The sequence below is a fragment of the Callionymus lyra genome, chromosome 5 (genome assembly GCF_982586985.1).
Source record: "Callionymus lyra chromosome 5, fCalLyr1.hap1.1, whole genome shotgun sequence".
NCBI lineage: Eukaryota > Metazoa > Chordata > Actinopteri > Syngnathiformes > Callionymidae > Callionymus > Callionymus lyra.
This window is the reverse complement of record NC_141822.1, coordinates 29,588,208-29,609,889: the sequence shown is the minus strand read 5'-3', so window position 1 is coordinate 29,609,889 and position 21,682 is coordinate 29,588,208. Positions and strand designations below refer to the sequence as shown.

The 21,682-nt window shown below is 41.7% G+C and overlaps 2 protein-coding genes across 4 annotated transcripts; both read right to left on the bottom strand.

The window, feature by feature from the left end:
• Nucleotides 1–121: 121 nt before the first annotated feature.
• Nucleotides 122–10,515, bottom strand: LOC148080186 (glutaminase kidney isoform, mitochondrial-like). 3 transcript variants are annotated; one of them, XM_087791796.1, is made up of 18 exons: nt 10,167–10,515; nt 5,948–6,044; nt 5,769–5,887; nt 4,482–4,611; nt 4,323–4,402; nt 4,083–4,246; nt 3,934–3,992; nt 3,590–3,622; nt 2,922–2,980; nt 2,764–2,830; nt 2,662–2,712; nt 2,426–2,602; nt 2,228–2,359; nt 1,780–1,872; nt 1,286–1,347; nt 1,152–1,228; nt 1,028–1,091; nt 122–964 (listed from the first exon to the last, which is right to left on the bottom strand). In XM_087791796.1, exons 1-18 carry the CDS (start codon nt 10,388–10,390, stop codon nt 814–816), a joined length of 1,839 nt encoding a protein of 612 aa, XP_087647922.1. In that variant the 5' UTR covers nt 10,391–10,515; the 3' UTR covers nt 122–813. The 3 variants fall into 3 exon arrangements, with proteins under 3 accessions (XP_087647922.1, XP_087647924.1, XP_087647925.1); XM_087791798.1 differs by having other exon boundaries at nt 5,948–6,038; XM_087791799.1 differs by lacking the exon at nt 10,167–10,515 and adding an exon at nt 7,098–7,142.
• A 3,473-nt stretch (nt 10,516–13,988) lies between these two features.
• On the bottom strand, nt 13,989–21,349 carry LOC148080185 (NGFI-A-binding protein 1-like). The gene is made up of 8 exons (XM_087791795.1): nt 20,918–21,349; nt 18,705–19,501; nt 18,488–18,621; nt 18,052–18,097; nt 17,393–17,512; nt 17,116–17,284; nt 16,076–16,279; nt 13,989–15,965 (listed from the first exon to the last, which is right to left on the bottom strand). Exons 2-8 carry the CDS (start codon nt 19,497–19,499, stop codon nt 15,880–15,882), a joined length of 1,554 nt encoding a protein of 517 aa, XP_087647921.1. The 5' UTR covers nt 19,500–19,501; nt 20,918–21,349; the 3' UTR covers nt 13,989–15,879.
• Nucleotides 21,350–21,682: the final 333 nt, after the last annotated feature.

Below are 21,682 nucleotides of genomic sequence, written 5' to 3'. Positions count from 1 at the left end.
TCATGATATTTGAAAATCACAACTGTCATGTCATATGTTCTAAGGTGGCCATACAAATTTGTCCACAGGTATTTAAAAAAAAAGTGAGTGTTTGGCCACAGACAAGTGATGAAAGCAAGAATAATAATATATTTGTTTATTTTTCACCTTCACAGAAAAAGTCACAAAAACAATCAGCCGTCTTTAAAATCACCATCACAAACATCACATTTTGTCACCTTTACATTTAAACATTTCCACTTGACAAAAAGAAGTGATGAGTCATTCAGTTATTTTTGGATGACAAACATGTTTTGGATTCATTCATGTTGAGCTTTGAAAGAAAAATCCAAATGACCTCATTACATTGATAATGTCATGAACGCTTCATTCAACATTTTATTTAGATTTAAAATAGAAACATGTAGTTGTGAACTTGATTTTTGGAGTGAAATTCTCACGGTAAAGCAATAAAAATAATTCAACCGTCTTTAGTCTCAACGTTAGCTTTGGAACAGAAAAATTACAAATAAATAGCAAAGTAAAAACGTGTTTGAGTGACTTTAACATTACACACCATCCGTTAAATACATAAATAAACATCCAGTGTGACGACATAGATACACTCACACACACACAAGGGAAAGTTACATTCCTGCATGTGAGAAACAACTCTGGCGCTTCTGATTAAAAAGATAAACCATCCGCAGCGGAACGATCCCAGCGTTCAGCTCGAGAGAGAGAGGTACAAAAGATTTGGGAGCACGACAGTGTACAGCCACGACGGGGAGTTTATATTTCGAGGGGCACTGCAGTAGAGGACTTCCTGTGATGTCACAGCAGTCCGTCGAGGTTCTTCTCTGCGTTGTCCTTGTCGGCGGGGGGGGTCTCGGGAGGACTGTACTGGTTGTGGTAGTCTTTCAGGATGTCGACCACGTCGTGATGCCCGAAGTGAACCGCCTCGTCCATCGGCGTGTTGCCCCACCTGACACACATGTCCATCAGTTTTGAACACACACTATAGAAGACACGCGGACTGACACGTTACCTGTCTTTAGGAACTGGATTGACTTTACAGGCCTCCAGGAGGAAGCGGACCACCTCAGCGTGACCTGTGACACACACACATGTAAACACGTGATCCAGACACTTGGATCGTCAGCCGGACTCACCTTCAGCAGCGGCTACATGCAGGGCGGTCCTGGAGTCGTAGTCTCTCTGCTCCATGTCCATAGACGACAGCGCGAACCTGCACGACCACGACGGCTCTGAGTGTGAGTCGATCAAACACAGGGCGCAGACTTACCTCCTCAGAGCGGAGACGTCTCCAGTGTACGCGGCGAACAGCAAGTTGATCACAGACTTCACCTGGAAACAGCGAGAGGTCATCAAACAAGATTATTTCAATCCCTTCTAGCATCCTAACTTTTTCTTCTTTAGTCAGTGAGCATCACATGGAAGTTCTGGATAGAAGTGACATAATTAAATTTAAATTATAATTCAATTTTGTTAATATTAAAAATATTTCCATGGAAAATATGTATTTAAAATACACAACTTTTCAGTTAATGTGATCACGAAAAATATTGTGAATTAAATAAATACATTTTTCAGGCTTGGATTATACATCTAAACACATGAGAAACAAGAAAAATGTATACAATTTATTTTATATCAAAGGACAAAAAAACGTTTAAGTTAAATTACAATTGTATACAAAGTAAAATAATAAAATAATATTTCTTTCTGGTGTGACCAGTCAATAAAAATCCAAAAATCATGAGGAGGGCTTCAACTCACCCGCTGGTCTCCTCCTTCTCTGCGAGGATCGTGCTTCTTGGCAAAGTGTCTCAGGTTGTCGTAGTTGTGGAAGTTGAACTGAGAGACCAGGTCCTGAGAAGACACGTAGAAATCCGAGTTACCCTTCATTTGTTTGCCACTATCAGATAAAGAATAAACTGTCATTTATCTCTTACAAAACTATCTGGATGCAGTGAGACACCACAAAAAAACTATTTGAACAAGCTTTGACCCCCTTTCTTCAGACTCTCCCCTGGGGCTGGCTTCCTCAACTCAACATCAGTGAGCTAAAACCAAAATTAGCTACCAAAATAAAAGCATTGTTTTGAGTTACAACTATTCGTTAGAGTAGCAGCGACTAGCACGTTGCTAAATGCTACGAGCAGGTCGAACAACGTCACATGACCAGGTTCCAGGTCTTACAGCAAGAGCAAGATGAAAGTCATACCGTGCAGAACTTGATTCCTCTCACGCTGTTGCCCAATTTGTCCAGAGGAGGAGACCAGCACATGACGCCCATCACGTTGGGGACGACCAGCAAAATTCCGCCAGCGACCCCAGATTTGGCGGGAAGTCCCACCTGTGGAGAAGATGTGGAGTCAGAACCTTCATACTCGGGCCACGGGGAATCTGCCGGGATACTGACGTGGAAGGCGAACTGTCCCGAGAAGTCGTACATGCCGCACGAGTGCATCAGACTCAGAGTGTCCCGCACCGACTCTGGGCTCAACACGCGCTCGCCTGTGATCGGACAAAACCCGCCGTTGGCCAGTGTGGCGGCCATGACACTCGCGCTCTCGCAAGTCACTTCAATTGAACACAGCTGAAAGATATAGGATTGTTATTCTCCTCTTTAAGATGATCTTTTAAACAATCCAATACCTGGAAGTAGAAGTCCAAGATGGACGTCATGTCCGTCCCTTCTGGAAAACACTGCAGAAACAAGCGTTACACTCAATCTCTGGTCATGACCTTCGACCTCACCTTCTTCTCCTTCAGATAATAGCCGATAGCGAAGTTTCTGTCTCCGGACTCGCGCTCTGACTGGAAGCTACGAGAAAAAATGATTTGCCAAAGAGTTCATCCAAACATGTTGACAAAAATGGGACTTCAGTTTGAAATGAGATATAAATCAGACTTACGTGGCGTTACTGAAACCAACGTACTCGTTTCCTGCCAGTTTGTTCATGAAGTTCATGACCTGAGCAAGGAGAAGATAATAGACGTGTTCCAATTATCATGGAGATCAGGAGCGTAAACTTTTAATCACGCAAGGGTCAAAATCTTTTAGCAATCAAAGTCATGGGTCATACAAAATGTATATTAACATAAGAGAACGTATGAGTCTGATTTTGGTATTGTTTTTTTTTCATTCTTTGAGGTGAACATCACATGGAACATAGAACATAGAAAGCCCAATGTTTCAAGATTTAGGTCCAGAAGATCCATCATCCATCCCTTTCATTAACGAACATTACTCCACTTTGATTTTGAACCAAACAGTGGTGCAGATCTTCATGCTGCCGTCTTTTTATCATCGCTGTCACAGACTGTAGATTCCGGTTACGGTACCTCATGATCAAATGACAACACTGAGCCAATCAAAGCGCTCCATTACAGAAATTGGCGTTCGGGCAATCCGTGTTTAAGAGCGCTGTTCCCTTTGACAAAAGTTGCACTTCCAAAGTCAGACACTGACTGTTACTTGTTCGACAACCGACAACCGACTGCTCTGACTTTGATGTCACAGATGGTCCTGCTTCCCTGAGGAACAACAAGTTCATCTCCCTCTTGCAAGTCTCATACTCACGTAGTCAAACTTCTCGGCGTTGCTGGCTCCTTGCTGCAACGACAACGACAGCACAGGTTCAATAAGAGAGAAGGTCACAGCGGAACGTGTTCATGCAGGAACAGCAGGATGAGTTTCGATGATGGATGGAGAGGTTGAGGCGTTAAGAGGGTCAAACTAATTCCTGGTTTATTCAGCCCATGTTCTTTTATATGTTATGTTCTACTCAAACCATGATGGACACCATTATCATGTGACGATCAGTTACCAAAGCCAGCGATCAGCGGATCATTAAGATCCTAATGAGGAGAAAGTGACAGGTGAGGCAGAGAGAGAGTGGCTGAGGAGCTTGAGCTGTCAATCACCTTGATGAGGGAGGTACACACGATGGCGCCGGCATTCACCATAGGGTTGTGCGGTTTATCTGCAGCATACAAACACACACACACACACACTTGTGTTGGATATCCTGTTCTAATAATAGTGACAAGAGTGTGTGTCTGTGTGTCCTCACCGTCGTCGTTCAGGAAGAGTTTGTTAAATCGCAGCCCGCTGGGTTCTTTGCCGATGAAGCGGTGGACATACTCGGTGCCGTGGTCGTGAACGGCAATGGCGTACTTGAGCGGCTTCACACACGACTGCAGGCAGAAGGGAACCTTTGTGTCGCCCACTGTGTGCCTGACACACAAGTCAAAAAGGCAGAGGATGAAGAATACCTGTGCTGAATTCAAGAGATAAAGGATGAAGGCGGCACCTTTGTCCATCCACGGTGCACAAGGACACGGCCCAGAGGTCCGGACTGAAGCGCGCCAGCTGAGGAATGTAGTCTGCCACCTACCGGACGATTACAAACATACAGGTGAGACAAATCCTAGATTCCTCATCAGCATATTTCCCAGCATGCTTCACTCGCCTGTCCTCCTGAGAGGTTCTTGGCGTTCTCGTACAGCTCGTCCACGTGTCTGCAGAAGGGCTGAAAGTCGGGAATGACGAACTTCTTCCTGAAGGCCTGAGTCAGCAGCACAATGTTGCTCTGCACACATCTGAGCAAAACAGCAGCTCGTGATTATCAATGGTCTTAAAAAAACTCAGGTAAAAAAACAACAATCTAATCAACAAGTATCTTTTGCAGATCATTGTTTGTTATTAAACAACATAAATAAGTTAATATTAAGAGGGAAATAATTAAATACATACATTAAAATGTTTTATAATGTATTATGTCTTATATATAATTACATTCTGTCAAAAATCTATATCTAGCAAAACAAATAAAAATGCCCCCTTGAGGGAATAAATACAAATATATATAATAAAATTAATCAAACAAAGTAAGACCTTTATATTCAGAAATAAATAAATAGAAATGCTAAGTTAGCATAAATAGTCAATTTAAAGCAACACGATTTAAAAATTATTAAAAGAATAATAAAGGAAAAGTAAAAGAAAGCAATGAAGTGAAAAACATTTAACACTACAAATGGCATTAATTAATTTTAAACTGTTTATTCAATAAAGTGTTATCATTAAGAGCACAACTGATGAAATATCGCGACAGAGAAATTAAATATTACATGATAAATACAAATAATCAAAATAATAATAAAAAACTTAAACGTTCCATCCTTTCCTTCTCTCCCTTACACTAACTGTCTCCTAGCAGACATGTTCTGCTCGGATGTTTTTGCAGCACAAAGATGTAACTTCCAGTAATAAAGCAGCTCATGGGCTTGTCTGCCTTCATATCTATGTGAAGAATGTAGAGATCATCTGTTTCTACAAAGGTCTCCAACAGTATTTGCTGTAACAATGACTGTTTTCATGGAGACCTTCCAACACGCTGCCTCAGGGGAGATGAATTAACTGGTTGAAAAGGCAGAGCAGACATCTGGCATCACGGCTCATGTGTCTAATTCTGGTGCAACCGAAGCTCTCCCTGCCTGCAGCTCTCGTGCCTCTTCTAAAAATACCACCAGGAGGATGCAGTGATGGATCACAGCCATGAGGTGTTGGTGCTACTGCTGCGGCAGCTCCCGACTGGTTCTCGTATGTACGAGCTGTCGCCCAGATCTGTCTCCGCAAGGAGCTGATTCATCTTTAATCTTCTCTACCTCCTCACTTTAATGCACCTTCAGCCATCTTTCACTTTACAGTTTTACTTCCATCTAACTGCAACACAGACTTGATCTGGAAAACATACTTTTTGAAGAGGTGATGGTCCAGCGCTCCGTCCGACGTGGTCTTTAAAGTCATCTTTAACATCTCCATACATTCTTTCAAACGAGGGTCACCGGTGCGAAGCCCTGTGGCTTTAAGGGCCTGCAAAAAGACGTTATTATATTTTCATAGAACCATATTCCCACGCATGATCCAACTCACGGTGGTGAACTTGTGTGCCGGGATCTTCTCCTGTCCCTCAGCGATGGTGTAGAAGAGCAGGTCCTCCAGGCTGGGCAGGATACCCGCTTTTCTTCTCCTGCAGGTGGGAGAGGATGACCAGAAAGGTCACGGAGGTCACAGAAGATCGGACCATGAGGGTCAACAAGTGGTGGTCTGGTCCATCCGCACCAAAGACATGGCTAAAAGGTTTATTAATGATTGACACAGGAGAGTGTCTGTCGACCGAGACAGGAACACCAGCCAGGAACACAGGAGATTGAAGACAGGAGTCTGCAACTTTTTGTGTTAACTTTTATGTTTTTGGTATAGAATTTCAGTAAATATTGGGTTCAGCTGCAGTGTCAACATCATTTTAATGACTGTAACATTTTTCTCTGCAGGGATTATTTAATAATCTGGAGTGGGCTGGCTGGTGCTCTGGATCGACTCAGGTTAGTAGTGTTTCAGTAGGCGGCGCCCCCCGCTGGCTCACTATCATAGATACAAACACCAGATTAGATTGAGGCAAAGCTCCGGGAGTCCTGCAGTGCATCATGGGTAGCGGCCTGCGTGTTGGGAGAGGTAAAGCTTAAGATGTTGATGGGCGTCTTTCTCAGCAGCCACCGTGGTGCGAGATCTAAGGTGTACTTTGCTGGGTGAAGAGAGTCTATATTTGTGTTAATTTTTAATGGAGCAGCTGACGTTCGTGTCTGACCACGCGTAGTGGATTGGGGGAGGATTATTTAGCTGCAGGTGAATGAATGAATGTCAAGAAGTTCAGACAGCCAGACGCCTCATTTAAAAAACGTATATTCAATAAATGCATTTTAAATAATAGAATTCCACACTTTTTGGTGCTACTGCTGCACTAGGAAAATACCGACAAGTTGGATTTCTGCTTGAATGTTTTTCACACCTTGTGCTTTATCTTTGACCTCATTACTGCAGTCTGCCGGTGGAAGGAATACACACCAGTCTACTGGGGGGGTGTCTGTGTATGCGTGTGTGTCGTGTGAGAGAGGGTTGCGCGTCCTCTGACAGGAAGTGAGGTCATTAGAAAAAGACAGGGGAGAGGGGGGGCAGTGGCGAGCTCTAAATCTACGGGGATTAAAAAGCACTAAAAATAAAATAAAAATAGAAACATACTTACAAATGCAAATCAAGCAGATCAACGACATGGAGAGAGATAGAGACAGAAGGAGAGATAGAGAGAGAGTGAGTGTGTGCAGAGGGAATATGCCATTAGTAACAAGTCTTTAGCAACATAAAGCATCACAACAATTGTCTGAAATATATATCGACCAGCATGCAACTGTTTTAAGAAAGAGCTTGTTTAGAAGCGATTTAACATGCTACATGACTCATTTGTCAGACAAAAGAAATGGATAATAATATGAGGTAAAACACTTTATGTGAAGCTAGTGTAAGACCTCTTAATTATCCTATTGGTCATCAATAACATGCCTTTGTCTGCTTTATCATTTGTGCATCACAAGTGGAAAAAATAGGTTAAACATCTGCAAGAAAAGAACACATTTTATCATCACTGAACACAACAACTCACACATCAGGTGCTAATGATGAAGTGTGAGAAGGTTGGGAGGTTAAAGGTGAACTCCAACATCTGGCCGGCTCATTAATTTGTGCACGGTAGTCCTTGTGAACCAACGTTCATCTTAGTTTGTTTATACTCTTAGGACCACACAACACAATTCGACCAATTTTTTTCAAGCCTGAAAAGCCTTGTGTCTTAGACCTTATGATGATATATTGTGGTTGTGTTTATGTAGTAATTTGTGGGAGTCCCTCCTGTGTCACCCTGTTATATAGTTATTTTCCAGCACTTTATCTCACTATATCACCTATCCAACTCCTTGGATGGTTACCAACAAGCATCAAGCTTAGACTTGGATGTGAACTTGTGTGTTTACTTCACCCTGAGATGCTATTGTGTGAGGGAGTGTTATACGAGCCAAACGTGAATGAATGAAGTGCATGAGATCAAGATGGTGTGGACGCCGGGGGTGGCGTACAGTGGATGGTGAGCTGGTGTCCAGTCCTCACCAGCTGGACCGTCGAGAAGCAGCTCGCCACAAATCAATCTGTCAGTGACTCACATGCTGCTGGAGGGACAAGTGGCGGGCAGCACGCCAGCGTGCCGGCTTTAGTGGAATACTCACAGAGGAACAAGAGCGTAGGCGGATAATCTGACAAACATTTTTAACCCCTCATTAGCCAGAGCACAGCCTGAGGAGCTCGTGGCCAGACCCAAGAGAACACATTTATTCAGACTCCAACTGAGAGAAGCCTTTAGACTTCGGACTTGGATCCTGTTGTCAACTTGTCACAGGTTTAATTTTAGCCCCAGACTCCTTCTAGATTTGTTGTGTGTCATAGATCCTGTTGTTGAGATTCAGTGACCTTTTAAAGTTCACGAATGCTTTTTCAGATGTTGTTTCATTATCTTGTTTTGTCTGCATGAAGCATCAACAAAACTTTTCTCTCATCATGGAAACATTGTTATTATTATCCTTATTAGAACTTTGCTGCACAAAACTGATGGATTTCTAAACACATCTTGCAACTTTCACCTGGTTTGACTATAAGAACAAGAAAAAAAGCAGATAAATTTAAAAAAATTAAGTGGCTATTTTAAAACTATAAACGTGGTAAATGAAAGATAAAATCAATATATAAAACTGCAATATTGACCTTGAAAACAACTATCTATTTTTAAGGTTTGCTTTAAGTCAACAACATTTTACTGCTGTATTATTTGTCCATCTACTTTTCTAAGTCAGCAATTCAACTCATGATCTCTTCAAACTCCCCTGGTAGTTTATTGTCACTGTCTTGGACAAACCTAGAGACAAAATCCCTTCAGTGTTTCCCTGGTCTTGTACAGACCTGCTGCCATCCGGGGCTGAGATTTTAATAAAGACTGTGTTTACTGATAAATGACCTTCTATACTGTAGTGAATGATCTTTTCGTGAACTGCAGTTGCTGTGGAATGAGATGAACATTTCATTAGAGCTATGGTTTTACAAAGAAGCATTATTCTACCTAACAATCCTCACAGCATTATAACATCATTATGAAAATATTATTCTGCTGTGTCACTCTTGAACTACAAGACCAGGTAATCTGTGAGAAAGATTATAAGATTGAAGACATATACAGCGTTAAATACAAACATCTATCTATCATCTGAACTGTGTTTTCCAGTCAAGACTTTAGACCAGAGGTCGCTCATAAACATGGCCCGCATTAGCAAATTATCCATGAACTCAAACAAGAAGAAGGTAGCAGGTGGTCTCATATGTCAAGCCAGTGAAAATGCACACTTTTTGTCATTGTGTTTAAAAACAAGTTATTGATCTACATCATATAATAAATTGAGTTTGAGTTTCAATTCTTATCGTGCAAAATAAAAAAATATTGAGAATATGCTATTCCTGGCCTATAATAAACAATTAAATGTCCATATATTAGATATTGAACAGAAGATTTCTATCCAGGATTTGGTCAAAAATTCAAGTCATTAATAATTTGGAGAACCAGAACATAACATTGAAATATTTCAAAGGATAAGTACATCACAGTTATTATTCATAATTGATATACTAGTAAAGACATTTTCAGTACAACCTACACACCGTGACTTTCATTATTGATATGAAAGGTGCTACATCAGCATCACAGCTGACCTTCAGAAGTCATTGAGAAAATAATAGAGGAGGCAGAAAATATTCAGTCTCTGACAACATGGTGTGTTTCTCAGAGGAACCTCGTGACAGATGAGTGTGCTAGCTGAGCTGTGACCTCCAGATGCTCACTTGTGTCGTGACTCCAGTGATGGAATACAAACAGGTGTTTAAATGTTCTTTTATCTGCAGAAGGGACATCTTAGATTTGATGACAACATGAACACATTAATCGATCAATACGTGTGTGAGTGTGTGTGTGTTATTGGTGAAGATGTCCGCCATTGACATGCATTATTTAAGTTACAGTAACTACATTACTACCTTATAGTTGCTTTACTGCGATAACTGTGTGGTGTTGTGTCAAACAAATGACAAAAACAAACCAAAATAGATTCTATATTATGGTTCATCTGAGCAGCATGTATTATTGTTGTGATTCTCTCCTGGTTTTTTCCACTGAGCTCCGGTGAAGCTAACAGCTAATTCGAAGGGTCGCGGCGGGTTTACTCACTTCTCCGCGGTGGAGTCTTTATCTTTCGCGCCTTCATTCGAACAAAAGTTCCTGACATATGTGTTCCTGGCGGGGTGCTGAGTCCAGCCCCAGCCAGAGGAAGACCTCCATCTTCCCGGGGATCTGTACCACAGCGCAGGTGCCGCCGGGTTAGCACCGCCAGTGAGCCTCAGTGGCGTCTGCAGGATCTCCTTCAGCGCCGCCGAGGACCGGTAGTGGAACATTTCAACCCCGATGAGAGACACGGAGCGGCGGCAGCCAAGCGGGAGAGAATACGGCTAAGTAACGTTGGCTAATCCCGGTCGAGTGCGTGTTCCGGTCGGATAACGGTTTTCCCAGTGACTCAACAACGGGAGCCTGTGAAGGATGCAACCGAGATTCCAATGCGCATGCGTGCCAGCGCATTCGCCGGTTGGAAACTGGACCAGCAGCTCATTGGTCAAGCCAGCTGTCAGTTATCACCTCACGGTATGGGCGGGCTCTACGGTAATGATGGAATCACCGGTGAAACCTACAGTGTTGTCGCATGTTGACCTAAATAAATGTTTTTATTTATCATATATTTAATAAAATATAATCCTACATTTCTTGCATATTCATCGAACTGTGCCAACTACTATACTACTGCAAACCTGTTAAAATAAATACATGTTTAGTTGACTATTTCTAAAAGTGTTGACAAGTTTAAATATTTCTGTAGATAAAGTGTTCCTAACAATTGGCCTACATCGTGTTTGATGTCGTACACAACACAACGATAAGTATGCGATGCAATAATGGAAGGAATATTTCAAAACGACCAAAAGTAAGCGATTATCGAAGGTATCGTTCGCCCGCATTACCATGGAAACATCCTCCTCCGCTCAGGGTAGTGACAACAAGGTCAGAGGTCAAATACCACCTTGAGAGTCCTTGAGCGTCAAATAAAATTTTAGTGCTGCTGCGACATCTTGTGGACAAACTGAGTACAGTCACAAGACACGCTGGCGATAATTCTAATTATTAAAATAATAGTAAAATGCATTGTTAAAATTAGTGTTAAACTCAATACATGGGTATCACTTAAAGCAATAAAAAATAAGTGTAAATGTCATAAATAAAAACACAAAACTAATTTTCTTCAGATTTTCTACTTTGATTACAGGTAACGCCAAACGTGAGTGATTCTCACCAGTTCATACATATTTTTAACAAGTCGGTCTCAGTTACTGGATTTTCCTAATAGCTTAAGACAAATTCCTGTTTTCATCGTTTAAAATGAGGACTAGTCACATGTTATTTAGACACAAACGCAGGTTGACGAAGATGAAGATGTAAGTAAGTAAGTAAAGGTCATTTGTAAAGTGTCTTTCTAGACCAGGGTCACAAAGCGCTTTAACAATCAAAAGCAATACACTTACCTACAAATTTCAAAACTCTAAAAGGCCAAGACAACATAAGACAAACACAGGAGTCCCAGAAAATAAGGAAAAAGCCTGAAGAAATAAAAAAGGTCTTAAGATGTTTCTTGAAGGAGTCAGTAGACTTCATTATAAACTAGTGAGCACTCGAAAATATAATGCTGTACTTTAAAGGGAGGCAGTAATGAAGGTTCACAGTCCACATTATGTATACTAATACTGTTTATACTTCTACTGTCATATCTCGATTACTATGAATATTCAAATTTTTGCCAATCATGCTTGCCCATTTAAAGTGAGAATTAAACGTACTATTGAAATCCAACAAAAACACTTATCCCACACACATATTAAATTCAACACACTGATTTTAGAGTTACATGTTCCCTCCATTTGTAGTAAGTAACTAATAAGCGAGAGGTCCAAGGTTTATGTCTATAACAGAAATCAGGAATCAAGTGAGCTTTATTTCTGAGCTCGACAGTTTAGGATACAAGTTCCAAGCACAAATAGAACGTGTATATATGTACATATTCTGCCCTAAAAATGTAGACTGTCAATGGCTGCAGAAGTTTGTTTTGAATTTAAAGATGTTGCATCAATAATGAGTGAGTGCTAAAAAATGTATCTGAAATTAGCATAATCTACATATATTTTTATTTTGGAAGGTATGACACTGTCTGCAGTAAAAAAGCACATTCGGATGATCAGTGAGAAAAAAAAAAAACTATCACCAGAGTGACAGTGATATTAAATGGAATATACAATCCTCGCCTTTTATTTCCCTCCCCTCTTCTGAAACTAAACCCACCTCAAAGTTGTCTAAATCCCCTGCGAGCGATAGAAGCAGCAAACAAAAGCAGGAAAGACAAATGAGGTGATCCCTAACGAAGCTGCAGGGAGGAGTGACGATAATTCTGTGACGCCCACCACTTCTCCCAGCAGTCGGCTTCCTGCTCCTTTCAAAAGCTGGGTGATGGATCCCGCCCACGCTGCTTAGCGGCTGGCTTCCGCCCACCGCCCCTGGAGCCGCCCACCTTAAGCCGTTGCCAGGACAACACATCACCATCATCATCACTGGTGAGCTGGAGGCGGACAGAAGAGGGAGGGGTGGCGGTAGGGGCTGCCACAGCGAGCAGTAGCAAGCGGCAGCGAGCGTGGGCGTTCACCAGCTTCTCTCCGGAGAAAGCCTGTCTGAGGGAGAGAAGAGGTGGATGATGGGAGATGTGTGCGTCAGAGTGACTCATCACACAAGTTTCACAACGTGTCAGCGTGACGCTGATTCAAGTGACCTCAGACAACAGAACATGTGAGGCTCCTTTGAAGGAAGTTTGACCGTTTTCTTATTTCTGACGCTGTGGAATCAAAGCGGTTCATGAGAAGACAATGGCCCTGATCATAAACGAGTTTCCCTGTCCTTGCATGGGTTTCCTCCTTAGAACAAAATCATATAGGTGTTGATCTCAATTATTCCAAACTGTCCATAGGTGTGAGAGTTAATGTGAGTGTTTTTTAGAAAATGAATGATGCATTTTGGATCTTATATACTGACAATGTCACAATCCATGGGATTGATGAGTCCAAATACCTTGTTTACTAAAATATTGTTTCACCAACAATACGCTATTTAGCGTAACTTGACTATATGTCTAGAAAGATTCTGCTTATTATATACTCTCGCCAAATCTTTACAATTAAGTATTTACAGTTTAGCGTTACATACTCCCTCTCTCTCTATATATATGTACATATATATATGTGTGCAGTGAGCGCGGTCGCCTCACAGTAAGAAGGTTGCTGGTTCGATTCCAGGCCGAGACAACCTTTCTGTGTGGAGTCGTATGTTCTCCTCGTGTTGCGTGGGTTTACTCCGGGCACTCCGGTTTCCTCCCACAGTACAAAAACATAAAGAGGTTGATTAAGAACTTTGGGAAATTGTCCGTAGGTATGAGTGTGTGTGTGAATGGTTGTCTATCTTTGTGTGACCTGCAACAGACTGGCGTCCTGTCCAGGGTCTCCCCTGCCTCTCGCCCTATGATACTGGGATAGGCTCCAGTCCCCAACGACCCCGACCCCGGGATAAAGCGGTAGACAATAAATTAATGAATGAATGTTTGATTCTGCATCCATGACAGAGGAAGTTTAGGTAGATGACAAACATTTCAATATCAATCCTGTAAAGAGTTAAGGTTTTACTCTTTTTCACTATTGTTTACTTAATATTATCTTTTACACAAAAAGGGGCTTGACAGGTCTAGAGTAATTAAAAAGAATTCACTGTTCAGTAAGTCATAATAAACACAACAGATATTACAACAGTATAACACAAGATTTGTTGTTACTTGTACCGCTGTATATTTTCTAGAAACCATTTAAACACTCTTTCATTACAATACAAAGAACTGACCAGAAAATGCTCAAATTGACAAAAATAAAGTTTAATGTTATGCGCTGTATAAGAAATCAAATATATTAGTGTTTTTTTTAAACAGGTGCATAACTTGGTGAAGCCTAATCTACCACTTTACATTGAACAGCGAGGAGACGAAAGGTCACACATGCACTGACGTTTTACAGATTTAACCACCATGTAGTTCTGAAACAGTGTTTCTCCTGTTTCTGTCTCAACATCTTTCATATGTCTTAGAACAAACTCACTTCAAAGTGTTGCTGGCTAGTTGCTAGTGGATTCTAGCGTACTCATTTGGCAACCTTTTCAGTACAAGACGCACACTTAGGCGGTGTGTAGATACAATTATGGAGAATGGTGGCACAATGCTATAAAAATGGGAGCACAGGAGAAACACTGCTTCACAGCACCAGTTCTCTTCTAATCCTCACTCATCACGTTACGATAGGCGCACCTTTGAGTACAGTGCGCGAAAAGTAGGACAAAACACAGTCGTAGGTGGTTTCAGTCTGTAGCAGATGACAGACGTACAGTTACTGAGCACATGACAAGATGAACAGAGATTTGAACTCACATAAATATTGCATTGTTCTGTCACTAGTCAGTCTACCTGCAAGGGCCGTATTTACACAGTGAGACGAACACGTAGAAACACTGTCAAAGTCGTGAAGACACTCGGAAACAGCAAAACATTTGTACTCGACACTGCCCAGAGCTAACAGTGTTATCTTCCTGCAAGGTTTATTTTTTAACATTTTCTCGGAGATACCTTTTTTTTGTTTCAAGTACATAAACACTTTGACACGAGATTAACATCAATATTACACTTGAAGAGAAAACCCTGGTTGTGAGATTAGGCTAACACGATTAGCTATTTACAAACCCGATGCTAGCGCAGGAAAAATAAGTAGTAACTTTCTGTCGTCATAGCAATCGTTCTGCTGTTGTTGTTGTGTTTCGGTTTAACAGCAAAGTTTTGCCAGAGGGAAATCAACAAGTTAGCGGTGCCACGTGGCCATCTTTAACTTCTTCTTAAATGAAACACATTTGGACAAAACGTTTGCGGCTCCAGAAGAATATAAAACCTGGCAGAGGCTGAATCTCAACTCAAAAGCAGGAGTATTTCCATTAAAGGATGATTTAATCTTTGGTTGCTCTTGTGATACGATTTTGGAATGCTTTGAAGTTACAAGATCTAAACCTCATTCCTGTAGTATGTGATCTGGATAAAGTAATTATATATACAACTAAAACTGGCATCACTGGAATCACTTCCAACATGACATTTTGACATCCACTTTAATGTAAAGCAATTTACAGTTGACCACAAACAAATGCCTAATTTTTTCCAATTTGACCAAACAAAAATAGCCAGAATAACTTCCAGTTCATTTAAAAACAGTCCTGTTGTTGGTCCATTTCCAGCTAAAGGTTAAACCTGAGTTCAACCAGGTTGACTTTCCTAATAGTTAAACTGAGCCACATTGATTGACAGGAGTTGAGGCATAAGTCAGAACACAAATGACTGGATTTAGTGAAGAATATACTGAGTCAAGATTCAGCCCACGCCACGACACCTGTGGCCTGACCGTCTGAAGTAAGGACAACGAAAAGAAACACCGGGGTAAACGACCTCCTCTTCCAAACACTTACAAATAATCAACAAAGACCTGCAGAGCATCCGGAGGCTTCTCAAAGTGCTCATAGGTACTTTGGCAAATAGTTTTTTTCTTAACAAAAGTGAGGAAAATTAAAGAAAAATAAATGCTATTCATGAGGCAACATCGGTTGTTAAGGCTCTACTGTGTCTGTGCTTGCTTAGTAACTATTGACGGTGGGAAGCTGCATACTGTCGAATGTGAGATCATGAAAACAGGGAGAGGCGGGTGAGGCGGGTGAGGCACTACGTCGAATCTTCTGGTTCTGACTTGATGGCCTTCTTCTCCGCGTTGCTCGATGCTCGCTGTGACAAACTCATAGTTCCGTTTTCTGTATGGAAACATAAGGCGTATTTTCAAAACTCGTTTTAAAATTTCACATGAACTACATTGCACTCTGATAGGAAATAAGATAAGCACCTTGTCAAGCCATTAGCTCACCTGCTGCTGGTGTTTTGGGCTCATCTGTGTTGTTGTTGCTGCTGCTGTTGTTGTTGTTATTGTGGTTACTGCTGTGGCTGTTGTTGTGGTTGCTGTTGTTGTGGTTGTGGTGTCGTTTTAGCTCGTTGGCTAGCTGCTTGCCAAGCGGCAGCTCGCCCTCCGCCATGGTTTGACTGACGACCCTCAAGTTAAGAGGCCGTTCCTCTAGCAGACACAACAACATTAGATGTTACCTCATGTGGATCATCAAGCTTGTGTCAGTGATGGCAGTCACACACATCCAGAGGGGATGGAGGTTGCTCTTATTTAAAGGTCGATTTCCTGGAGGATCTTTTATTATCGCTCCCACTACAATCAGCTAAAATTACTTGAGGGGGAGAGTCATAAGAAAGGAGCTTGGAATTATCTTCCCCGCCTATTAATGACTCTAAATCGGTTTGTTAGGTAAAGTAAGGCAACTACTTTAACTCTCACCACAAGTGTAGTTAAAAAGTTTCAGGGTTGGAACATTTGAAGGTGTTACTCTTTGTGTTCAAATCACATAAATTGTGACAGCATGTGTCGACTCGTGATGACAGGAGGAACACAGCGCGTGAGAAAGAGAGAGAGGGAGAGAGACGCCCCCCTCCAGGCAACTGGCTGGAGGTAAACAAGTGTGGGTGGGATAATTACAGGTGCATTGTGGGACTTGCTGGATATAATGAGCTGTCGGGAGTGGGTGAGGGAGAAGAAGGGATAAGATTGAGACAGGCCCAGAGGAGAAGTAAGATCCGGACTAATGATGTTTTTCACGTTTTCTTTTCTATCAGAGAGGAGAAGGATTAAAAGACTGTCACCGCTGGCGAAGGAGAGTCAAAACATGCAGCGCGTGTGCGGAAACTTTAATGTCGTCAAGTTTAAAAATAAAATCTCTCTCTTTATTTATTTATCTCCCCTTTTAGTTTCTACTATGTTGATCCATGACACAAATAACAATTGAACCTTACTTTCACGTTTAGATTTTCTCCTCAACATTTGAACAGCAGCAGGTGAGTGAATACCTTGGTGGTCTCTGCCAGCGTCCCCCGAGGCTCCATTGGTGTTCTGTGCACTGTTTAGGTACTTGAGGGCGGCGGGCGGGATCCTCCAGTCTAGAGCCTGCAGTCGCTCCTGGACAGCGGCGTCTTGCAGGATCTCCATCTGTCTGGCCAGGAGTCGCTCCAGCTGCATCTGAGATCAACCAGTCAGTCACTCATCCAGTTTGGAGTCTCAAACTCACTGAAATCCCCTCATTACAACCATCCATAATGTTCTAAAGTTAATCTCTGCTTCCTGTACCTGGAGGTTCCGACCAATGCTTTCGTCTCCTTTGGACTTGGCGCTTGCGAGCTGCTCCCTGAGCATCTCCTGCCTCATGTGAATTGCCTGCAGCGCCTCCTGGATGTCAAAGAAGTTTTCCTGCGAAAATAAATGTGCTATTATTAATCGCTCACAAGTCATTTCCTTAAAATTCCTACGTTAAGTGTAACTTAAAATCCATCAGGATTGGGTCATGTGTTTCTTTGAGCATTTGTTCTTCACACATGTTTTGTATCATTAGCTCTGGAAACTCAGAGACGTCTTTGTTCTCAAACAAGAATACACTGAGGACACTGCATGAGGGAACTTAGTTAGACTTTAAAAAAAAAAGCAGATTTGAATTTGAATTAATGAGTCGCCTCAGACTCAGCAGGCCCAAAAATATCTACTTTTATCTTAAATGTTTGAATTTATAATGTTTGTACTTTTGTCTTTTTCCTGTGTGTCTTTTTTCTGGGCACCGTTCCTTCCTTTTTCCAGAAAGAAAACATGGGTTAACCCTAAAATGTGTGTGAGTTCTTAAGGTTAAGGGACTAAGGGGAAGGAAATGAATGAATGAAATAAATCAAATGTATGTGTTTAATTTAATAACAGCTTAATATTTGTATAACCACAATAAAAATGTAAAAAAAACTTACTTCTGTTTTTATCCTTTTTGGTGACGGCTCATCTCCACACCGAGATCTGAGGAAAATACAAGATTATTATTTGAGATTGAAATGATTGTAACTTTTTGTTGTAACATTATATTCTCTCCAGTAAAATGTTTAAAGCTCAAGGTGTTTACTCAAGTAGGTCAAGGTCAGTGACAAGAACAAGACACTTTTATTGTATAAAACTATTTTTAACTCTCTTTCCCAGCTGTACCTACATCTATCACATAATAAAGAAGTTTCAGTAAAGAACATAGTTATTTCCTCACAATAAACTTTTGCCTTTTTTGTCAATGCATTTGAAGGATTATTGTATATATTTTTTTAAAATTGAATACTTCCACTTATAAATTTATGTCCAGAAAAAGTCAAACACATTTCGAATTAAATCTCAAGTGTATTCATATCAAGTTGATCTTACTTGCTGGTGCGATAGGTGTACTTGTATGTGACTTCTCTGGAGATCTGTCGGGCCAGTCCGAACAGCTCGTCTCGCCGGGTCAGCAGGGCCACGTCCCTCATGCACAGCTGGGCGGCCGCCTCGTTCACCGTCAACTGTGAGACACAGGTCAGTGTTGGAGAGTGAAATAGACTGAGTAACTTAAACACTCTTTTTGTAGTCGGGAGGAGATTCTGACCTCGTGCAGGGTCAGGTGTTTGCCGTCCCTTCGCTTGGAGTCAAACCGACCATAGATGGCGCTGTACTTTCTAATCTCGTCCTCGCGTCTGGGGTCGTCGTCGCTCATCTCAAAGATGTGTCCGATCATCTTGGCTAGCTTCTTGTTGTTCTTCAGCTGATCTTTGACCTCAGACAAGTCCGATTTGGGCAGTCCCGGTGCCATCCGGTCCACGCACTCCAAGACCGACTGAACCGCAGCAGTGTCCAGAGCCTCCAGGCCCTCCCTGGGAGATGAGGGTGAGCCCAGGTCAGAGGGCGAGAGGCTGTGCTCACTATCGTTGCTGTGACCCGACCAGAACCGAGCATCACTGCCCCCTTGAAGTGGTGACCCGCCCGAGACCTTTTCTCTGGACACGTCCAGCTTTCCTGGGTCTGAGCAAGTGGCGCCTACACCTTTCGACATCTTGACGCTGCCCGCCCGGTCCGGGGTGCCGAGAAGGGTCGGGGATCCCTCTGGGAGCTTGTAGACGGGGATGCTGCACACGGGCAGGGAGGTGAGCGGCTGGTTGAAGATGGCCGGGTTGGTGACCCAGTCCCGCAGCGCCTTCTGCAACCTGCGCACATGCAGAGGCTTGCTGGCCATGCCCACCAGGGCCATGATCTCCAGGAACTCCTCCTCCCCGGCTTCACACAGCTGCTGCACATCATCCCCGCCCTGCTGGATGAAGGCCTCGTAGTAGTAGAGGAGGTTCGCCCGCTGCAGTATCCGGTAGAGCTGCAGCTCACCAAGAGTCCTCGGCAACACTGCTGCCATACCTGTGCAGACACGAGATTCATGTTAACAGAACGTTGTCATTGGCCTGTGTATGTGTATCCCCATGAATCAATGACACGTGATGCTCACTCATGATGTTTTTTGGCAAGATAAAGTTGGAGATACACACTTAGAGAAAACTTTTTTTTACATGGACTTTGTTTTCTGATCATTTTCTCAGAGTATAATAATAATAATAAAGTTATTTATTGAAAATAATACAATTTAAATGATGATTCAAAGCAATTATGTTTCAAAGTCGAGTGCATGGCTCACTTAATACAATGTGGAAAAATGTTTGCTCTCAAGGTTAATGTGTTCTTATACGTGAAAAGTTGTCAGATTTGTGGAGGCAGATTTTTATCAGGAGTCTGTGTATAATTCCAACACAAAAAAAATAAAGTTGAAGTGACTTCTTCATATGAATAAATGTAGTTATGTAATTTTTATTTAACTAAATTAAAATATTATTGGATTACAGGATTATATTAAAGAGTGGTGCTAACATATGAAACGTTCCACTGTACATAGAGTCCAGTAATTCCTGATACCACAGCTCCAAAACACAAGCGCTTGGCTAGCAGAGCTCCATACTGTCTGGGCTGTGAGGGGGGTGGCGGTCACCAAGATTACATGCCGCTCCCCACCCCTGCAGGATGTGTGGGTGGTGGACTCGCCCTGAATACACAAAAAGCTGTCTATGTGAGCACACCAGCCTCCAGAGCTCCGTCAGACAAGTTTGGTGGTTGAATTACTCACCCTTCTTGACATGTGAGCAAACTGATTGAAAATAAATGATAAATTGTCTTTGGCGCTGAAACCGAGGCACTTCGTAATTATCTTTATTATTACATGAAGGGGTCACAACACCTGACACAAACTTAAACTGAATTCACACACAATTCAAAATCTGAATATAGGTCATGACCGTGGATGAGGCTATATAATATATATATATATATATATATATATATATATATATATAATATATATACACACACACACTGACAGGATGACACAACAACAATATATAGTGTTATTGTGACATATGTTTCCTGAATCACTAGAACAATTGAATCAAAAACAAAACAATTGTTTGTTTGTTTGTATTTTAATTATTTAGCCGTTAAATGGCCTAAGAACAGAAAATGTGTTTTTGTGTGTGTGAGGCGCCTTTATTTAGAAACAGCTCATTTAACTCATATTATCGACTGAATGTTGCTATTAATATCTGCAGAGTCTAATAATAGCCCCAGCTCTTCTAAAGTTTTTCAACTCAAATAACACACACGCCTGACATTGTTAAAGCTGAACACTGGTTATATTTCTGTCAACAACAGCGTACATGAGTATCTTTCCTATAGAAATAAATGTAATAAATAAAGCGGGTATTTTCATCGCGTCAGCGCTTTCATCACCTGGTGGGTTGTGGGACCCCGTCTGATGCGCTCTGCTCCCCTTTGTATCCACGATCCTGGTCCTGCTTCCTCAGTTCATAGAAGCCCGGCTAAAATATGTTCTCACCAAAAAAAATGGAATGATGTGAAATCCAACAGACCAGTGTCTGAAAAATGACCACAATTTGAAGTCGAAAATCCAGAATCAAAAGAGTGACGCGTTCACGCAATAGTTTTCTTGCAACTGAAAAGAATTGAAGAATACGATGCAGACCTTTGAGTGTCTGTAAGTGCTTCTATCTCCTGCCAGTGTGTGTGTGCGTGTGTGTGTGTGCCGGCGTGTGCGAGTGTGTGTGTCAGTCTCCCGGCGTCGCTGTTAACCAACAATGGTAGACGTAGACTTCCTGAGAGTTAACAAAATAAAAGTCGCATCAGCCGCTGTCGCGTCAGAACGCTGTGGATCTTTTCGCTCGTTTGATAAAATATAAAATATATTTTAAAAACATGTTTTGACGCTTACCATCCACCTGCGTATACCCAACAATTTCAGAGAGTTTACCTTCTACAATGAACTTATAGACCATAAAACACGACAACCCTTAAGATTAAGTGTACGTGTAAATTATTGAATTTATACACTGAACCTAATATGATTAAGCAAATAGAAAATAATAAAAAACACTAGTCTTACGTTTCCCTTTGCAGTGTATGTGCCACAAATATAGCATGGATGATGGCATTCAAACATGTGTGGTCATTAAAAGCAGCTTTAAACTATGTCAGTAA